Genomic DNA, 19,565 nt, shown 5'->3' on the forward strand with positions numbered 1-19,565 from the left:
TGGTCTTTTCATTTCAAACTCGGCAAAAAGGGTTAAAAGCGCGATGTGTTGGAGTGCCGTCGTGAATCCCTGAGGCCCGGGCCAAAGATTCGTCGCGTGTGTTGAATGGTACCGACCGTGAAACAACCAAACTACAGGGTGATGGCGGTTAATCTTCTTTCAGAAAATAGACTAATGAAGAGTGTGTGATAGTTTGAATAATATAAATTAATTTATATTATTTAACGGAAAGATTTACTAAATTGAAGTTAAAAAAATACCGAAAACTAAATATTAATCTAAAAACTATAGCTGAAGAGGAAAATCTAATAATTTAAAAGCAAAATATATGAATGGTTCAAATGCAAATCATTTAAAAGTGAAAGCCTACCTTCTAAGAAAAACACCTTTAAACATATTTTCTGAAATTATAAACACTTCATTTAGAAAAAATCTTTCAAATGTAAAAGAATCCTTATTGAACATCTTCTAAAAGCAAAACAATCTTTGAAATGTTCTAAAAGCCAAACGACCGCGGAAGTGTTCTAAAAGCCAAACGACCGTGGAAAAGTTCTAAAAGCCAAACGACCGCGGAAGTGTTCTAAAAGCCAAACGACCGTGGAAATGTTCTAAAAGCCAAACGACCGCGGAAGTGTTCTAAAAGCCAAACGACCGTGGAAAAGTTCTAAAAGCCAAACGACCGCGGAAGTGTTCTAAAAGCCAAACGACCGTGGAAATGTTCTAAAAGCCAAACGACCGCGGAAGTGTTCTAAAAGCCAAACGACCGTGGAAATGTTCTAAAAGCCAAACGACCGCGGAAGTGTTCTAAAAGCCAAACGACCGTGGAAATGTTCTAAAAGCCAAACGACCGCGGAAGTGTTCTAAAAGCCAAACGACCGTGGAAAAGTTCTAAAAGCCAAACGACCGCGGAAGTGTTCTAAAAGCCAAACGACCGTGGAAAAGTTCTAAAAGCCAAACGACCGCGGAAGTGTTCTAAAAGCCAAACGACCGTGGAAATGTTCTAAAAGCCAAACGACCGCGGAAGTGTTCTAAAAGCCAAACGACCGTGGAAAAGTTCTAAAAGCCAAACGACCGCGGAAGTGTTCTAAAAGCCAAACGACCGTGGAAATGTTCTAAAAGCCAAACGACCGCGGAAGTGTTCTAAAAGCCAAACGACCGTGGAAATGTTCTAAAAGCCAAACGACCGTGGAAAAGTTCTAAAAGCCAAACGACCGTGGAAATGTTCTAAAAGCAATTTCATTTATAGAAAATATTTCAAATGTATAAAAGTCCTTAATGAAAATCATTTAAAAGCAAAACGACCGTATAAATCTTCAAAAATCAATTCCAAATGTACAAAACTCGTTTGTAGCGCAGCACCCTGTAGTTCCGCTCGGTGTTGCGAATTTTTTTAAGGGCAGTTAATTTTGCTTCCCCCCGCTCCTCCTTTGAGCCTCAAGGCAAAGGGTAAATCTTTGAACGCAATTAATCCTGGCTTGATTGAGACAGTTTTATTTTCCCGCCCAATGCCGCCGATTCTATAGCTAGCCTCTTCAAAAGAAATTCGGAGTAAATCAGGGCTAGAAACAATAGAACCCCTGACTGCCGACTGCAGACGCTCTCCCTGCCAAGCCAAAGATAAGTCTCTTTAAAGGTCTTAAGCCTTTGCTCCTACCCAAATCTGTGTTTCCAAAACTTTTAAATTGAGTTTTTTTAAACACAGACTTAAAACTTTTCTAAATTCGTATGCTTAAACAATTAAGGGATATTATGATTTCTACCTAATTAAATGATGGTTTAGGTTAGTTAATACTGGATTAAAATGTGTTTAGTGTAGCGTCACATTTGTGTTTTGGCGGGAAAACTGCTGTTAAGTATTTATGATTATAGATAAGGCGGTGGGGTATCCAAATTGTAATTCTATCGACAGTTTCAGATAAGGTGGGGTACCCAAATTGTGATTCTACCGTCTGTTTTAGCGAAGGTGGGGTATCCAAATTGTGATTCCATCGTCAGTTTCGGATAAGGTGGGGTATCCAAATTGTGATTCTACCGTCAGTTTCAGATAAGGTAGGGTATCCAAATTGTGATTCTGCTGTCAGTTTCAGATAAGGTGGGGTATCCAAATTGTGATTCTATCGTCAGTCTCAGTTAAGGTAGGGTATCCAAATTGTGATTCTATCGCCAGTTTCAGTTAAGGTAGGGTATCCAAATTGTGATTCTGCTGTCAGTTTCAGATAAGTTGGGGTATCCAAATTGTGATTCTATCGTCAGTCTCAGTTAAGGTAGGGTATCCAAATTGTGATTCTATCGCCAGTTTCAGATAAGGTGGGGTATCCAAATTGTGATTCTATCGTCAGTCTCAGTTAAGGTAGGGTATCCAAATTGTGATTCTATCGTCCGTTTCAGATAAGGTGGGGTATCGAAATTTGGATTCTATCGTCATTTTCAGATAAGGCGGGGTATCCAAATTGTAATTCTATCGACAGTTTCAGATAAGGTGGGGTACCCAAATTTTGAGTCTACCGTCGGTTTCAGATAAGGCGGGGTATGTGATTCTACCGCAACCGTTATCGATTGTAGAGTCGCTATTGAGTTACTGCGGTAAATACTTTCTGATTCTAGCCTCTGTTTGAGATAAGGCGGATAAGCAATTAGGGGTGGTAACATCCTTTTTGACTTTAAGCGGAAAAACTATTTGAGAATCTGGAGTTTCAAAGGAAAACCTGATATCTGGGATAATTACTTTTTAAGCGATGGCTGATTTCAAATTCTGATGCAACTTCATTTCATTATCTTTACTTTTTTCTAATTTGTTAATATCTGGTTTTGTTTTATAATTATAAATAAATTTGAAATTCCTTTTATCTTAAATTTAATTTATTTGTAATTTGTGCTTTGTCTTTTACAATAATAATAATAATAATAATAATAATAATAATAATCAGCTGCGCGAATACCCAAGGCACCACCTTAGGTCTAAGTCACCAAGCGTCTTTTAATTCAGGTCTCCGGGTTACAATCCGTAAGAGTGTGGTGGCTATCCCTTCACGCCACGCGAGCTAACAGCTCCCTAATGATCTAATCTAACAATTATATACACCCCGAATAAGTTTCTTTGCAAAATAAATATTATTATTATCCCGATGGGTGAATTTTAATCTTACCTAAAATATTTTTCCACTATACAGATCTATATATCTTGTGTTTTCAGTTCCACCCATGATCTGGATTCCGAATCAATTGGTGGGGGCTCCCCTGGGCGGGGAAGTGACGCTGGACTGCCACACGGAGGCCTACCCGATTTCCATCAACTATTGGACTCGGGACCACGGCGACATGATCATCAGCAGCGACAAATACACGCTGGCAATCAAAGACAAGTCGTACAAGATCCACATGAAACTGACGATACGCAACGTGCAGATGGAAGACTATGGCACGTACAAATGCTTTGCCAAAAACTCGCTCGGCTCCACGGAGGGATCCATCAGGCTCTACGGTACGCGGATTCAATTCCTTTATACCATAACTAACATAACAACAATCAGTATGATACTTTCTAACGCTATAATGCTAATTTTCTTACCATACCTTTTTTCCGACACTGATACGTTCGCTTAGCTCCGACTTGTACTTTCCACTGAGGTATTTTATCGTCCTAAGTAGAAGTATATTTCGCCCTCGCATATTTAGACGCTAGGGGGCTCTGTACCTTGATTTCAAATTATCCCTGAAAATCAAATCGGTGATAATTTTTTTATAATTGTCATACTTATTGGTATTATGTTACAATTTATTATACCTGAAGACTGCCTTACAAGAGAGATTAAGAAAAGGGTCCTAGTTTGAACAGTAACGTCGAGATAACGTATACGTTCGTGAAGAACAATTCTTTAAAATCGTTTGAGTGTGCTTTCAGTTCAACTACTAAAGAAAAATGGGCACGGTTCTAATAGAATTTTAACACTTTTTGCTAAACCACGACGAAAATAACAACGTGTTTGAACAATACTAAGAAGGGTTTGGGTCCAATTGCGCAGTTTCCATTTGCGCACTTCCCACTTCCGCAGTTTTCGTTTGCGCACGTTCCCAATTGCGCAGTTTCCATTTGCGCACTTCCCACTTCCGCAGTTTTCGTTTGCGCACGTTCCCAATTGTGCGTTTCCCATTTGCGGAATTGCTATTTGCGCAGCTCCCCATTTGCGCAGTTTGTCATTTGCGCAATTTACCATTTGCGCGCTTTTTCCCGATTGCGCAGTTTCCCGCTTGTGCGGTTTTCTCGTTTGCGCAGTTTCCCGTTTGCGCGGTTTCCCCGTTTGCGCAGTTTCCGTTTGCGCGATTTTCCTGTTGCGCAGATTTGTTATTTGAACGGTTTTCCCATTTGCGGGGATTTTTATGACTTAAATATTCACTATTAATCCTTTTTCCTAGAAAAGGGTTTATTTCTGGCAGGTAAATTTTAACATTACCTTGTTTACCATCCAGCTGCGCTGCTAGTGTTTGTTTAATGTCCGTTTGGGCAGTAAATACCAAAACAAATTAGGTTTTTCTTAGTTAAAATAGCATTCGTTGAATTAGTCTCTTGGGAAAATATATTTAGTCCAACAGCGACTCGAAGCTTCTCGGCCTTTAGGCTAAGATCATAGTGTAGTAACTGTTTACTGACAGTTCCAGCTTTAATAACGATTTTAATGATGGCCATACTTCTTAAACAATTGTAGGCGGCACAATAAAATAACGATGTTTAAAATCTAAAATAAACAGGAATTAAAAAATGTTTCAATTTCAGATAAAAATGCTGCTAACACCTTAGCACCACTTTTAAAATGGCTTCTGTCGTAGGACAATGTACGTCCTCGGTAGTAGAACACCTATATGAAAACGGTGCCTACGCGGCTGCGGCGCGCCCGGCTCACCTAACCGTTGCTAGCCTTGATATAACTACCTCTATATAAAAACTATTTCGTTGAAATGCTCTCCAATATAGGACAGTGAGCGTCCTGTATTTCGTAGGAATGGCCTCTGTCGTAGGACAGTTACGTCCTATGTGAGAGGCCGATACCAAGATATTTCGTTAGAATGGCCCCTGTCGTAGAACACCTCCTATATGAAAAGGGTGCCTCGGCGCCTGCGGCGCGCCCGACTAACCTAACCGTTAAAAAATATTCTTTCTGACCCCTAGGAAATATGCAGTGCAATTAAAAAGGTGCATTTTTGGTGGAATGCACTAAATTTAAATAGCAGCCAATATACTCAGTGTTACAGATACTACATTTTCTTTTAGCCTAAAAGCTGAGAAGCTACAATTCGTTTGTCGACCGAAGATTTATTCCCAACAAAATAATTCAACAACCGGTATGTCAACTTCAAACAACTTTAAATTATTGGTATGGACAGCGCGACCGGTAATTACAAATACACCAGCAGCACAGTTGGATGGTAAACAAGGTTACGTTAAAAATAAACTACCTGAAAAAATCTTATTTCAAGGAAAATTGCTTAATATAGAATATTCAGGTCGTGAGAAGCCGCGGAATAGAAAAACTTGCGCAAATGGAAAACAGCCCCATTGGGAAACCGCGCAAATGGAAAACCTGCGCAAGTGGAAAACCACGCAAATGACAAACCTGCGCAAATGAAAAACCTGCGCAAATGAAAAATGGAAAATATCGGCGCAAGTGGAAAACTGCACTTACGGAAAAAGCGCAAATGAAAAACGCGCTAATGGAAAACTGCGGAAGTGGGATACTGCGCAAATGAAAACTGCGCAAATGGAAAACCGCGAAATTGAATTTGCGGAAATGGGAACTGCGCAATTGGCCCATTACCACTAAGAAGTGCCTCATATATGACTGTGAGTATTGTCTAAACACAATATTTAGTTTTCGCGTACCCGGATTTACCCCAAATGTTTTCCCTTCCATACCGGTATCGATTTAATCTTAAACAAGGCTTAGACGCTTTTCAATTTAAATCATTTCGTACGCTTTTAAAATACATGCTTCTAAAAATAGAACAACTGACCATAGCTCTCTCAAATTTATTGTACCATTCAGTATTTTTAAATAACCATTATAAATAATATACGAAGTGTTTCATAAAATTTAATATAATATGGTGTAGTCTTCAAGTTTCGTAAAAGCGAAAAGAAAACCGTCCCAAAATGATTACCTGACTCGCGAAGTTGTCGTACAAACTTCTAAGGCAATTAACTTACTCTCTCTATTAGCCTTCTAACAGGCCATATGTCTACCAGCAGTGCCGTATTCCCGCCTAGGCCAACCTAAACCGTGGCCTAGGGGCCCATCCTTGGAAGGGGCCCTCCAGTGACCGTAATTACTGTATTCGAAGGCATAAATCTATAATATCAATCGTAATTTATATTCGAGAAATTCCTACATGTAGGTAGAAGATTTTGTTTTAAAATTACCAAAATTTCTGCCTGGCAGTTTACGGACGCAGCCTTAAATCGCAATGTTGCATAATTTATCGCATATTTAGTAGAGGATAGCGCCGCCGATCAAACGCCGCCGCCGCCGATTATTTAGATAACGCCGAAACGCCGCCGCCGAAACATTTTCATTTCGCCGCCGAATTAATTTCCATTATTAAAGTATAATAATTACGTTTTGAGATCTAAACTACATAGATTTTTCTTTTGGTAGTGCTACGATTCCTAGCCGCTGTTGGGTGCACCGTACTAGCGTTATAAAATTAAAAATAATTAATAATTTCCAAAATATCTGGCACCACTGCACCGCGCGCACCAAGATTTTCTGCAGCAGATAGCTGGGATAGGAGAGAGAGAAACGAAAACGGCTTTGGAGTTGCCTCGCCTCGTATTTTGTAATAAGTACAGAAACGTATCAGCTGCATTGGCTGCATTCAGCAATAACTATTCTATTACATTTTAAAAATTTCTTTGATACAAAGATAAAATAATTTGTGATAATAGACTTAAATGCGCGGGGAAAAACCGGATTTGGGGGGATGAAATTTATGCGGTAGAGGGCTGGCTCGTTGGTTGTTTGTACGATAATGGCGGCGCCCAGCAAAAGCTTCTAAAAAGAGTGTATAGATAATAATACTAGTGAAATGGTAGTATATTAGTACAGTATTGTTATTACTAACGTAAATGTTTTAGTTTAATAGTATCATATGTGACATAGTTACTCATAAGTGTGCATCTGTTTAACATATCTGTATTAAAAATTTAAATGAGACCTTGTTTCACAGCCACCAAAGACTATATAAAGCTACGCGTAACTTTATATAGTCTTTGACAGCCACCAAAGAAAAAACAGCACTAACGTCGCGTAAAACTGGTTTTAACTTCCTTCCCCCCCCCCCCTACGCGAGAACTAGTTTTGATGACGATAAAACCGTCATCGACTGGGAAGTGACGTCAATAACGTCATATCCTTGCAACAAGGTATCATTATGAAAAAATTCTTTCAGGCACACCAAAGTTACCTCTTCTTTGTTTTGGAAACAAGTGGTTCCTATTTTAATAAAATACATTCTATTAAACATGTATTTTTTTAAATGTGTTTAACAATTTAAGTTCTAGCGGTCTATTAAAAGGCTGGCGCTATTTCTGAGGGGGGGCAGTTTTTCCCCTTAGGCGCCGCCGCCGCCGATTTTTTTCAACGCCGCCGATTATTTTCTGAAAATCGGCGCGCCACGCCGCCGCCGAACTAATTATCGTTCCCGCCGCCGCCGTTGAAAATTGGTTCGGCGCTATGCTCTAATATTTAGTCGACGATTGTTAAGAGCTTTTATTTAGTAATATAACCGTAAAGCTCAGGTCAGACTTCTACGATGAATCAGGGAAATTCAGACACAGCCTAGTTCCAGGGACAAGAGTAAATGCAGCGCGTGAAAAGGGGGCCCAGACTCCTTATCTGCCTATGGGCCCAGGATCTCTAAGTCCGGCCCTGTCTACCAGGTAATATTTCTTTTGGTAAGAAAGAAGGTGACATATTAAATTTGGGGACAAACGATAGAAGTAATCACAAATTTATTGGTTATTCGCGAAAACCTATTAACTTTTAAGATAAAAATCATTTGGTTCTGGGGAAATCGATGTTACATTTTCTGAATATATAAATTTAAAATTATCTTAATGGTTATTTATAAGATTAAAGTGAAGAACTGGACTTTGCTTAAAGTTTATATTATTAAATGCAGTAAATTTTGATATTTACATTATTGGTAAAGTTGGAACTTGTCTGCACTTTAATTGTTCTTCCAACTAACAAGGAGACGACCCGAGGTGATATTCACCGATTTTGTTCAAACTCGGGTATAGTGTACACCTCCATGTAAATGACCTAGGTTTATTTCTGCCTGTCCCCCTTTAAATTAACTTAAAATTGTTAGTGGAGCACCAATACCCTGGTGGTAGGCCAACCCCTGAACATGTTGGCCTAATTTAAAGGGGGACAGGCAGAAGAAAACCTAAGCCTTTAAAAAACCTGCAAGGGAAAAGTTGCGACGGGCTTTCGTTTTGCCATGGCAACCGAAAACGTTTTTGACAACATGATTTGCAATTATTTCTATTGAAAATAACATGGGAATCTGAAAGATTTTAAAAATTAAAAAATTTCAAAATTTCAAAAGCATTATAAAAAATTTAAATTGATTTAAAAAATTAAATTTAATCAAGTTTAAATGCAATTTGGTCAATTGGGGGGACCCTTAAAATCCTTCAAATTCCCATGTTATTTTCAATGGAAATAATTCCAAATCATGTTGTCAAAAACTATTTCGGTTGCCATGGCGAAACGAAAGGCCGTCGCAACTTTTCCCTTACAGGTTTTTCAAGTTAATCAAGTTTAAATGCAATTTGGTCAATTGGGGGGACCCTTAAAATCCTTCAAATTCCCATGTTATTTTCAATGGAAATAATTCCAAATCATGTTGTCAAAAACAATTTCGGTTGCCATGGCAAAACGAAAGCCCGTCGCAACTTTTCCCTTACAGGTTTTTCAAGTTACATGGAGGTGTACATTATACCCGAGTTTGAACAAAATCGGTGATTATCACCTCGGGTCGTCTCCTTTGTAAGTGCATAGTGTGAGTATTCAACCGCCATTTCGTCGAAACGTGCTGATTGTAGCGCATGAAGCGACATCTCTTACAATTACTGTAAAGATAAAATTTTATTTAAAATTCACCCTTTACCATGGCGCTATCTATCGTACAAAGGCGTACCTAAATGACCACTGGATTTGCGGAGTGGTTAGCGCGTTCGCCTCGCAAGAGGAGCTGGGTTCGCTCCCAGTTTGTAGCACTGGGTGAAAACTCGGAACAACTCCTTCTGCGTTGAGTTTCCCTTTCCATAAAAATTTGTAGAGGTTAACGGTAATAGTTAGTGTAGGGAGCTGTTGGCTCGCGTGGCATGCATGGCTTGCCGCCACCCTCGAAACGTATTGTAACCCGGCCATCTGAATTAATTACTTTAAAAGTCGGTAGATGACTTAGGCCAAAGGTGGTGCGTTGGGTATTAGCCTAGCTGATTATAAAACGTATGGCAGTCAATGACAATTTAGACAAATTTAAAAAAATCAAATCAAACGGACTATTACGCTCCAAGCATATAATCAGGGACTTTTACATTTACCTGTGCAGATAAGTTGATAGCAACCACTTTTTTGACTACCTTTTGATTCGCAGTACTCTTATATGCATATTTTTTTTAAATTTTGAACAAGTATACTTTACTTCTCTCGTTGGCATCCGTCGGTTCAATAGTCGAATACCCCTATCGCGATGAATAGGATAATTAACCGACGTTTCTAATAAATATAATTTTCGAACCGAAAGAGGTATCTCGATATCGATTTTCAATATTCAAGAAACGTGCTTTCAATATTAAACCGAGTACAAAATAAGCACCAAAAAATTCGCTTTCATATTTGCGGCGCATCTCATTCGCCAAACTTCGAAACGCAATTCGACCAGAGCGAATTTGGCAATAGCCCGCCCTTTTAAAAATATGTAAATGATGCCACTGTATTCCGCTAGTCTCTTCTCCCCGATTTCTCTTCATCATTTATTATCATCGGTTTGGTTTTTGACGTAACTAATGACCGCGGAAGCTAAGCCCATTTTCCATCCGTTCGCCGACGGTGAAAAAATTCTAGGGACGAGAAAAAGACGGCCAACTCTCCCTATACCAGGTGCTTCCTCGAAACTTCCCAGTCTGATAGGTTGTTCAAACTTTCCAATTCTCATGATTTTACTATTTTTTACGTCTGTATTATAAATGTTTTTAAGAAAATCAATTCTAATAGTATTTTTTATTTAGAGTCTTAGAAATATTTCTTAAATTTGCTTAAATGTTGCGAGAACTATAATTTTTTAATGTTTTCTAGAATTACAATTTTAGAATGTTTTCGAGAACGACAATTATTGAAAGTTTTCGAGAACGACAATTATTGAAAGTTTTCGAGAACGACAATTATTGAAAGTTTTCGAGAACGACAATTATTGAAAGTTTTCGAGAACGACAATTATTGAAAGTTTTCGAGAACGACAATTATTGAAAGTTTTCGAGAACGACAATTATTGAAAGTTTTCGAGAACGACAATTATTGAAAGTTTTCGAGAACGACAATTATTGAAAGTTTTCGAGAACGACAATTATTGAAAGTTTTCGAGAACGACAATTATTGAAAGTTTTCGAGAACGACAATTATTGAAAGTTTTCGAGAACGACAATTATTGAAAGTTTTCGAGAACGACAATTATTGAAAGTTTTCGAGAACGACAATTATTGAAAGTTTTCGAGAACGACAATTATTGAAAGTTTTCGAGTATTTCAATTATTGAAAGTTTTCGAGTATTTCAATTATTGAAAGTTTTCAAGAGTTACAATTATTGAAAGTTTTCAAAAATTACAATTATTGAAAGTTTTCAAGAATTACAATTATTGAAAGTTTTCAAGAATTACAATTTTTGAAAGTTTTCGAATATTTCAATTACTGAATGTTTTCGAGTATTTCAATTATTGACTGTTTTCAAGAATTACAATTATTGAAAGTTTTGCAGAAATATAATTTTTAAACGTTTTCCAGAATAACAATTATTGAATAATTTCAAGAATTATTATTTTCATAAATATTTGAGTCTAATAATAATCTGATAAGTTTAAAAAAATTTATCTTTATTTTTTTCGATTCCGATAATCTTTATTTCTAAAATATTTGAGAGACATTTTCTTCTTAATTTTTGAGTCAGATAAATTTACACATAATTATTACGCAATGCACGGACTGATCTAACACTCTGTACACAGTCTTTATAGTTCGAGTCGATACGGAAAATTAGTTCTTCGCGTGAACCGTCCGCAGGATGTCGCTTCCTAAGATTATAGATAAGCCTATATCTCACGACGCCCAGTGTCAGTCCCATATCAATTATGTAGCCTTTATAGTTCGTTCGTATCCAAAATCTATCTATAATAACGCGAACCTTCGTATTAAAGTAACGATAAGAATTTTAACGGTATAAGCGGGAGATTTTTCATCTTTACAAGTTTTTCCGAACTAACAGCTAAAAAAAGATGAGGAACGGCTGAAGAAAATTGTAATATTTTTTTTCCACCGCGGAGTTGACGGAAGCCGACGCTAGAGGACGTTAATGGTTATAAATGACCCTTTCACGTGAATAGTCCGAATCCGAGACAAAAGAAACGAGTTTAATTTATTTCGGAAGTCGATGAATTGATCGGTCCACCTACCGTCGAAGGGTTCCTGAAACGGACTGTTCTTTTTGGAATGTCCATTGGCGCGTTAGAATAGGACTACATCATATTTATAGGGTAGCGTTTGGCCACTTTTAGGCGCTGCTTATTTATAGAGCCGTACGTCAAAAAGTCCGTCTACTTTCCAAATTTACAGCCCTTAGTTTCCGGTCATAAATAAATAACATTTTTGTAAGTTAATTAGCCGTATTTTCTGATTTATGCGTTTGGAACATTCTAGAAGTAGAATTTGGACGGAAAATTACAAATTTATCGGAACCTATGAATCTTAAGGGGTGGCCGAGTAGCCATGGATTTTGAATTTTTTGGTTTGGTTCAGCATCAAGCATTTATTTTAGTATCCACAAGAATATATTCAGGCTAGCAGAGACAATCTAGCTACGACTATAGCCTCTGTTTCATTTTTCCTGAAGATATTTTAAGCCTACAAGGAGATGGGGGAAATATTATTAGAAGTAAGGCGGAAAGGCATGGTTTTATATCCCTACTATTTCCGTTAACCTCAACAAGCTTTCATTATTTCCAATTTACTACTACTAGCTATACTGGATTTAAAGGGGAACGGTCAAGCTTTTCCAAATATGGCCTTATTTCCGTATCAAAAGATAAACAAGACGTTCAATATACTATAACACGTACCTTTTTTTGTCTTGAAAAAATAGCTTTTGGCCCAAAAAGTTAAAACGAAAAATAACGCCAGGTGTTTGGGTTTGAACTTTCGCCGCCATCTTAGGGGCTGCCGCCAGCGCCCCTAACCACAAAAACTTGTTGAGGTTAACGGTAATAGTTAGTGTAGGGAGCTGTTGGCTCGAACGCGTGGCATGCAGGGCTTGCCAGCACACTCCTACGCATTGTAACCCGGCCACCTGAAACAATGGCTTTAAAAGTCGCATGATGACTTAGGCCTAAGGTAGTGCCTTGGGTATTAGCCTAGCTGATTATTATTATAAAATAGCGCAATTTAGGCTTAGGTTTCTTATAACTGGAAAGCGCCGCGCGTGCAACACAATTTTTTTGCGTCTTCAGCAGCGCGCGCTTTTACGTTGTTTTTCTGTCTCACCGACTTCTCACCGGGTGTCGCGGTGGACGCGCGCTTTTCGATTTCCCGAAATTTCTTTATTTTATTAAAAATTAACCACTCAATATTTTTTGATGCGGTTTTCGCCAAAAAAAATTGTTTTTAATGGGCTATAGGGCTATATAACTGGTTAAAGCTTGACCGTTCCCCTTTAAAACAATCAAAATTGTTTGATCTAGGGTTGTTAATTTTCCGGAAAATTTTCCGCAAATCGGAAAAATAAAAAATTTAAACATAAATTACTTTTCAAGGGTTTTTAATGTTTTAAACTTTTTATCGATTTAAAACGACTAATATCAGTAAACATACTACAAAACATTAATAGTGTTACATTTCAACCAGTTTAAACTAGTCTATAAGTTTAGTTTTACTTTTAGATTAGAAAAAATGAGGTGAAAATGCCGCTTTATTTAAAATTGCAAACAATATATTAGACAAATCATGGAATAAAACGTTTTTAATATTTTTCGGAAAAATACGGAAAATTTTCCGGAAAAAAAGCGTCGGTAATTGTCCGGAAAATTTTCCGACTTACAACACTACTTTGATCTAAGATAGAGATATGAGCAGTATTTTGATAAGCTTAAAACCATTTCGCAACTATTATCTGAACCGAGTTAATAATTACGATATTTCATATATCGGATGATTCGAATTTACGCTCAGATTTTATCAGATCATTTGATATGGGTCAAAATTCAAACCAGATAGCTTAAACCTGAAACTAATCTGAATTAATCGTAAACCGACAGTAAGAAGATGAGTAGGTTTCAGATGTCTCACAGTGATACAGATACATATATATTAAACGTAGCAGTCAGATAACAATTAACTGAATCTGATCAGATTAATTATAGCAAATCAATTCAGATCAGTTACTTGAGATATTAAATCAGATACAATTTTAGATCAGGTTTGCTGGGTGTGAGAAATATAATAGATTAACCTTATTTGATTAACTGATTATCTTCAGGTATCTGAAAATTACCCTCATACCAAGATAATAAAATAATTTCGTTGATTTACTCATTACAGAAATCCACGTTCCGATACTAAACGGCAAAGAATCTTCTACGGCCAAAAGTCAAAGTGTAAACGGTAAGATTCATCTTTTTCTAAGGCTCTTATTGCGAATCAAATACGAACACTTAACATCCTAAACACCATCGGTGAATAGTGCTCGGCATTCGATTAATTTTTATCCATGAATAAAATAAGCTCAGCGATATTTAAATAACATTTATTTAAATAACCAATAGTTGAATAAAAATTGTAAAATGTTTAAATAATCGAAAGTGAATAAGCCTATTATTTAAATAAAACAAACAATTATTTAAATAAATACCACTTTTATTCAAATGAATGCTTGGTTGCGTAAGAAACATATATAAATAAGTTAAAATGATATTCTTTTACCAACGTTTTTTAAATAAATCGGAAAATTTGTGGATAATGAATAAACAATTCCGAACGAATTTTTTTTTAGAAAATTGCAACGTCTTGGTGAAAGTACTTAAAAAATCCCGGTTATTTAGCTTTTTCAAAACCCCCATTTGCTGGCACTGGAATCGCGTAGGCCAAATCTTAGTTAGCGAAATCCGCTCAAACACGGTCTCAACGCGCTTGTCTCGTAAAAGAAATAACCGTTATTTCTCATGAACAGACATCAACTTCGGGATGGCGGACGACACTTTGACAAAGGAGCCAAGGCTCGACATACAGCCGCTGCCAAACCAACCCGAACCCGAAGGTGAGACCACACAACCTTCTGTTTCATTTAAAACTAGAACCGATCATTTGAGAAAGAAAAGAGAAGCCATTAAAGTCTAATTTTTAAATACCGGAATTTTCACCAGATGGCGCCAACAGTCTTAAACATAAATTTTATATTATTTAAGATTGTTTTTCATTTAACTTCGTATGCCGAATTTTTCAATAATTGAACTTTTCCTTGTAGATTTTTCATAAAATATAGCTTAAAATAGTGTTAGAAATTTTTTTTGTAATAAATCAGTAAGTACTTATTTCCCTCCCGACAAAAGGTTTAAACTGGCGCCTTCTAGTATAAATTAAAATTAAACTTTTACGCTATGGATTGAAAAATCCTTTAAAAGACACGGTTCCTAATCTTGAGAAAGCGAAAATAACTAAATACTTAAGCTAATGTTAGACAAAATTTGGACAAGTTGAAATCTGATACGACCGTGATCCGTCATAATACAAAGGCCAATACCATCTACTGCAGATTTTCGAAAGCAGATACTATTTAAGTTTAGTAGAAAAGGTAGAAAATGACTTTGCCTATTTATGTTTTCTAAAAGTAGGTGGCGGAGCAGTCATTGTACAGAACGTATTTCTGAAGTGGTGTATTCTTCTAGCTGCTTAAATGAATAAATGTCGAGAAATTACTTTTAAATACTCTACTTAAGGATCTTAATGTTTCAGGCAAATTGCTATGTTTTCTGATAATATTATATGGTAATATCGGGCAGTGATATTGCGTTTGTAACGCCATAAACGTCTAAAGACTGATATAAAGAGCTTATAATTTCAAAAATTATCGACAGATGTCGCGTTGAAGGTTAAGGGGGAAGACTACTGTGTCCATTGTATACTTTCGCGCTATTTCAAGCTGAACTCTTTTAATTTTGTATTGCAACTTATAAAATTAATATTTAAGTGTAGAACAACCTCTTGTTTAGTGCCTAAAATAATTTTGACAATTTTAAATTTTAAAGTAATTAAGTTATTACGTTTCAATTCGGACCCCCGGAGCTAAACAAGTTGGGCAAGTGCCTAAACTACCCTTTACTTAGGACCTTATACCTCGTTAACTATTAATATTAGAATTATCAAAATTATTTGAAGCACTAGAGGAAGGTTCACCCTAATAAGAAAAATATAATACAATTATGTAATTGTAAAAACAGAAACGTTCAGCTTGAACGAAAAAGAGGCTTTTACTGTATTCTTCCCGCTTAAGGTTCAGTAGGAGCTCAATGTTGAAGTGACATCTCTCTAAAATGTAGCAAAAATCTTTAGTTCGATCTGTAGACGTTTTCGCTTTGCAAAAAAATGTAGTCCCACCGCTAAATATTTCATTGTCGAAGACTCCCACCATTTTTACCAATATAAACAAAAGTTGTGATCACAATTAAGGTAAATTCTAACTTCGTGCGTCAAAACAAGCTGCCCAACTACAAGTTCCAAACCAATTACTTAGCTTTCTATTGAGCCCGCAAACTGAGACCATATTTCTAGCTCTGTACAGTACATTGGAGCCTTAGGTCAAAAATGAGGAAGCGATAACATTTTACTCTACTTCGTTCCGAATAAACAACTCACAAGCTAAAGACATCCCGAGGTGTTTCTCCCCGATTTTGTTTAAACTCGGGGGTTAAGTAGACCTTCATGTACCTTGAAGGCTCCTAAGGGAAAAGTTTCAATTGCCATTCGTTTTGCCATGGCAACTAAGAATGATTTTCACCACTCAAGTTTAAACTTGAGTAAAATAGCATGAAAAAATCACGGCTTGTAAGGGGCCCTTTGACACTTTCAAAAATTTAAAAATTAAACTTTTGGCAAAACAATTGGATAAAATTCATAAAATTGGGTAAAATCGATAAAAATGGGTAAAATCAATGAAATTTTGGTAAAATCGTAGGGGTTTACTAGCCGTTATTTTGCTATGCTTTTTAACGTAGAAAAAGTTTAAACTTGAGTTGCAAAAAACATTTTTGGTTGCCATGGCAAAACGAATGGCCATTGAATCTTTTCAAGGTACATGAATTGGGGAGAAACACCAGTCCTTGGGATGTCACCTTGTCAGTAATTGGGGAGAAGCACCAGTCCTTGGGATGTCACCTTGTCAGTAATTGGGGAGAAACACCAGTCCTTGGGATGTCACCTTGTCAGTAATTGGGGAGAAACACCAGTCCTTGGGATGTCACCTTGTCAGTAATTGGGGAGAAGCACCAGTCCTTGGGATGTCACCTTGTCAGTAATTGGGGAGAAGCACCAGTCCTTGGGATGTCACCTTGTCAGTAATTGGGGAGAAGCACCAGTCCTTGGGATGTCACCTTGTCAGTGTAGGGAAAATCGAAAACCATCATCGGATTCCGGATAATTCAAACCTTCGATCTTTCAGCACTTTATTTCAGTTAATTTTAATTACTAAACCATTAAATGGAAAGAGGTAAATTGATTTCTACGACCACCCGTAAGCCTTTTTGGCACGCGGAAAAGGCAGTTGGCGCCAGACCATGAGAGCGTAACAGCAACGAGATGGTAATGACCGAACCGATCAAGACAAATTGGAACCGAAACCGAAGTGAAAAATAGTAGGAACCGAACCGAACAGAACCGAGAACCGAAATTATAGGAACTAATTTTCGGACCCTGGCCAAGCAGAATGTCGAAAATTAAAAGTAAAACAAGCTCGCGCAGGCGGCGAAGCTATTTTCGCTTATTTCCACTTATTTGGAAGTAAGATTGAACACGCGGTGAAATAAAAACCAATAATTTGGACAAAACGAAATTAAGTGATTTCTAAATACAACGGTTTTTCCTTCCACTTGAGACAATAGACATAATAGTCCTTGTCACTTGTCACTGTTGTCAGTGGTTCATTTATTCTTTTTCGCGCCTTTTCCAAAAGTAATAGTATTCGGTTCTTTCGTTTCGGTCCGGTTCGGTTCTCATTCGGTTTCGTTTTCGGTTTGGTTCTACATGGAAACGGAATCGAACCAAAGTGGCTTTGTTTCCCATTTCTTGGGACCGGAACTGGAACCGAATCGGGAATTTCGGTTCGGTTCCGGTTCCTCCGGTTCTAAACGGCAACCCTAGATATCTGATAATTTCTACGTCTCCAGTAGAACTACCGGAATAGCCGAAACCTTAACATTATTAATGCCTCAAAAACTAACTTTCGTTCTTGTTATTTCATTACAGCCACCAGCTCAATGGCTACAGCTTCGAGAACTTCGTATTTGGTTGTTTTCGCGGTTATCGGCTTTGTGATATTGAAATAAAGAGAACATGACCAAAAAATAAATAAAAACACTCTGCCAAGACTCAACACAATTTTGTAAATATCGAGTAGTACGAATTACAAATTAGGCTCGTCAAAGAGAAGAAAGAAAATGTTGAAAACGTCGTTGAAAAATGAAAAATAAAATAACCAAAAACAATAAAATTAACGACAGAAATTAATGATCTGATATGAAGAGGCTCCCAAGCGTCAGAACTGTTAGTTTTATAAACATAAATTATAAATAATGAGAAGAAAACCTCTTACGTATATACGGTAAATGTAAATAAAGAGATATTTCGTTGCAATTATCATTTTTGTCATCGCGTTGAAACGATATATATCATGTGTAAGAACTACTTAAAAAGAAACCTCCAAAGCTGAACTCAGTTTTCCCGAGTTATTTCGGTTCAACAAACGTCACGCCATTCCTATCGCCCCCTAGTGTTGGGATAATGAAACTAAAACAAAAGCTTCCGATTAAATGTTAACTAAAAAAAGAGAAACTACGCTAACTGAATAACGAATTTAGATTGTGTAAATTTTATCGTGAAGGAACAAAGTTATGTACGGATTTCGTTTAGCAATACATTTCAGAAAAAAAACCATCAAATAAAATAGCGAATTGCTCAGCCTTTGTCTGTATTTAAACACGTCGGGTAATTTCGCGAGTTTTCACCGTAGAGCGGCGCTCGATAACGGTGTGATGTCATCGTGAATTATCGCTAGAACATTCAATTCCCCCAAATATACGAAGTTACGAATTTCATTTCAAGCGGTCAGAATCAATTTATGCAGCCGAGAACATGATTCGCAACGGAAGTGCCATATCCAAGTAATTTAAAGAAACATAAAATGTGATTATTTTCTAAAGAATCTCTGTTTTCTAGATATTGTGACTATTGAATTTTTGTGCCTATTTATTAAATTCGTTTATAGGCAAATTATCTTATACCACAATATCTTATTACCAGTAAATCCGTGTAACTACAATTACGTTCTCTGGATAACTATGAAAATTGACGATACTGTACAGTTTTTGGAATTTGGCATCTAAAGGACGGATAAATTCGTTATGGTTATGCGTATTTAAATTGCATCGGTGTTAATTTTAATTCGAAAATCTCGCCCTTTTGAATTGTTCTAGTTTCTTATTAATAAATATATCTCAGTTAAAAAAAGATTAACTAAGTCTAATTACTTGGATGTCGCATTTAGGTTGATAAGTGATGCCTACGTATAAAACGAAACAAGCACCTTTTGTAAAAACCATTTACGTTTACAAACTTGTAGTTTTTGGTTATATCAAAAGTAAATAAGGGTAGAAAGCCTTGGACTTGAATCGGAGATTATAATTGCAAACTATTTTGCATGATAGAAAGTAGTTAGCTTCGTTCTTTCGTTTTAATAAGGCAAAACTAAACCTGCAAATGTTTTACAAAATTACATTATTATAAAATTACCATATCTTTATATTGCTAAAATTTATCAGTTTTAATTGAAGCTTTATAAAGTACCAAAACTGTTAATTTGGCATAATTAAAAAACCTCAAACAATAAAAAAACCATAAGTTAAATTGGCTCTTTTAAATCACGTATTCTCTAGCTCATTTAAAAATATGTCAACCACAGTCAGATCGAAACTTTCTCCCCATATTTACTTTTGGTACTAGGTACCGTATTCCAGAGGTTTTTCATTACTCAGA

The 19,565-nt window shown here is 36.7% G+C and overlaps 1 protein-coding gene across 1 annotated transcript in view; it reads left to right on the forward strand.

The window, feature by feature from the left end:
- LOC149921398 (lachesin-like) overlaps nucleotides 1–18,767 on the forward strand; it is a 233,106-nt gene extending 214,339 nt beyond the window's left edge. Inside the window, exons 6-9 of the mRNA XM_090162682.1 lie at nucleotides 3,194–3,481; nucleotides 13,866–13,928; nucleotides 14,494–14,580; nucleotides 17,781–18,767. Coding sequence (XP_090018808.1) covers nucleotides 3,194–3,481; nucleotides 13,866–13,928; nucleotides 14,494–14,580; nucleotides 17,781–17,860 — 518 coding nt within the window. The 3' untranslated portion in view covers nucleotides 17,861–18,767. The remainder of the gene's footprint in view (nucleotides 1–3,193; nucleotides 3,482–13,865; nucleotides 13,929–14,493; nucleotides 14,581–17,780) is intronic.
- The last annotated feature ends 798 nt before the right edge of the window (nucleotides 18,768–19,565 follow it).

The sequence above is a fragment of the Leiobunum rupestre genome, chromosome 11, assembly GCF_980474605.1.
Source record: "Leiobunum rupestre chromosome 11, qqLeiRupe1.1.hap1, whole genome shotgun sequence".
In the NCBI taxonomy this organism is placed as follows: domain Eukaryota; kingdom Metazoa; phylum Arthropoda; class Arachnida; order Opiliones; family Sclerosomatidae; genus Leiobunum; species Leiobunum rupestre.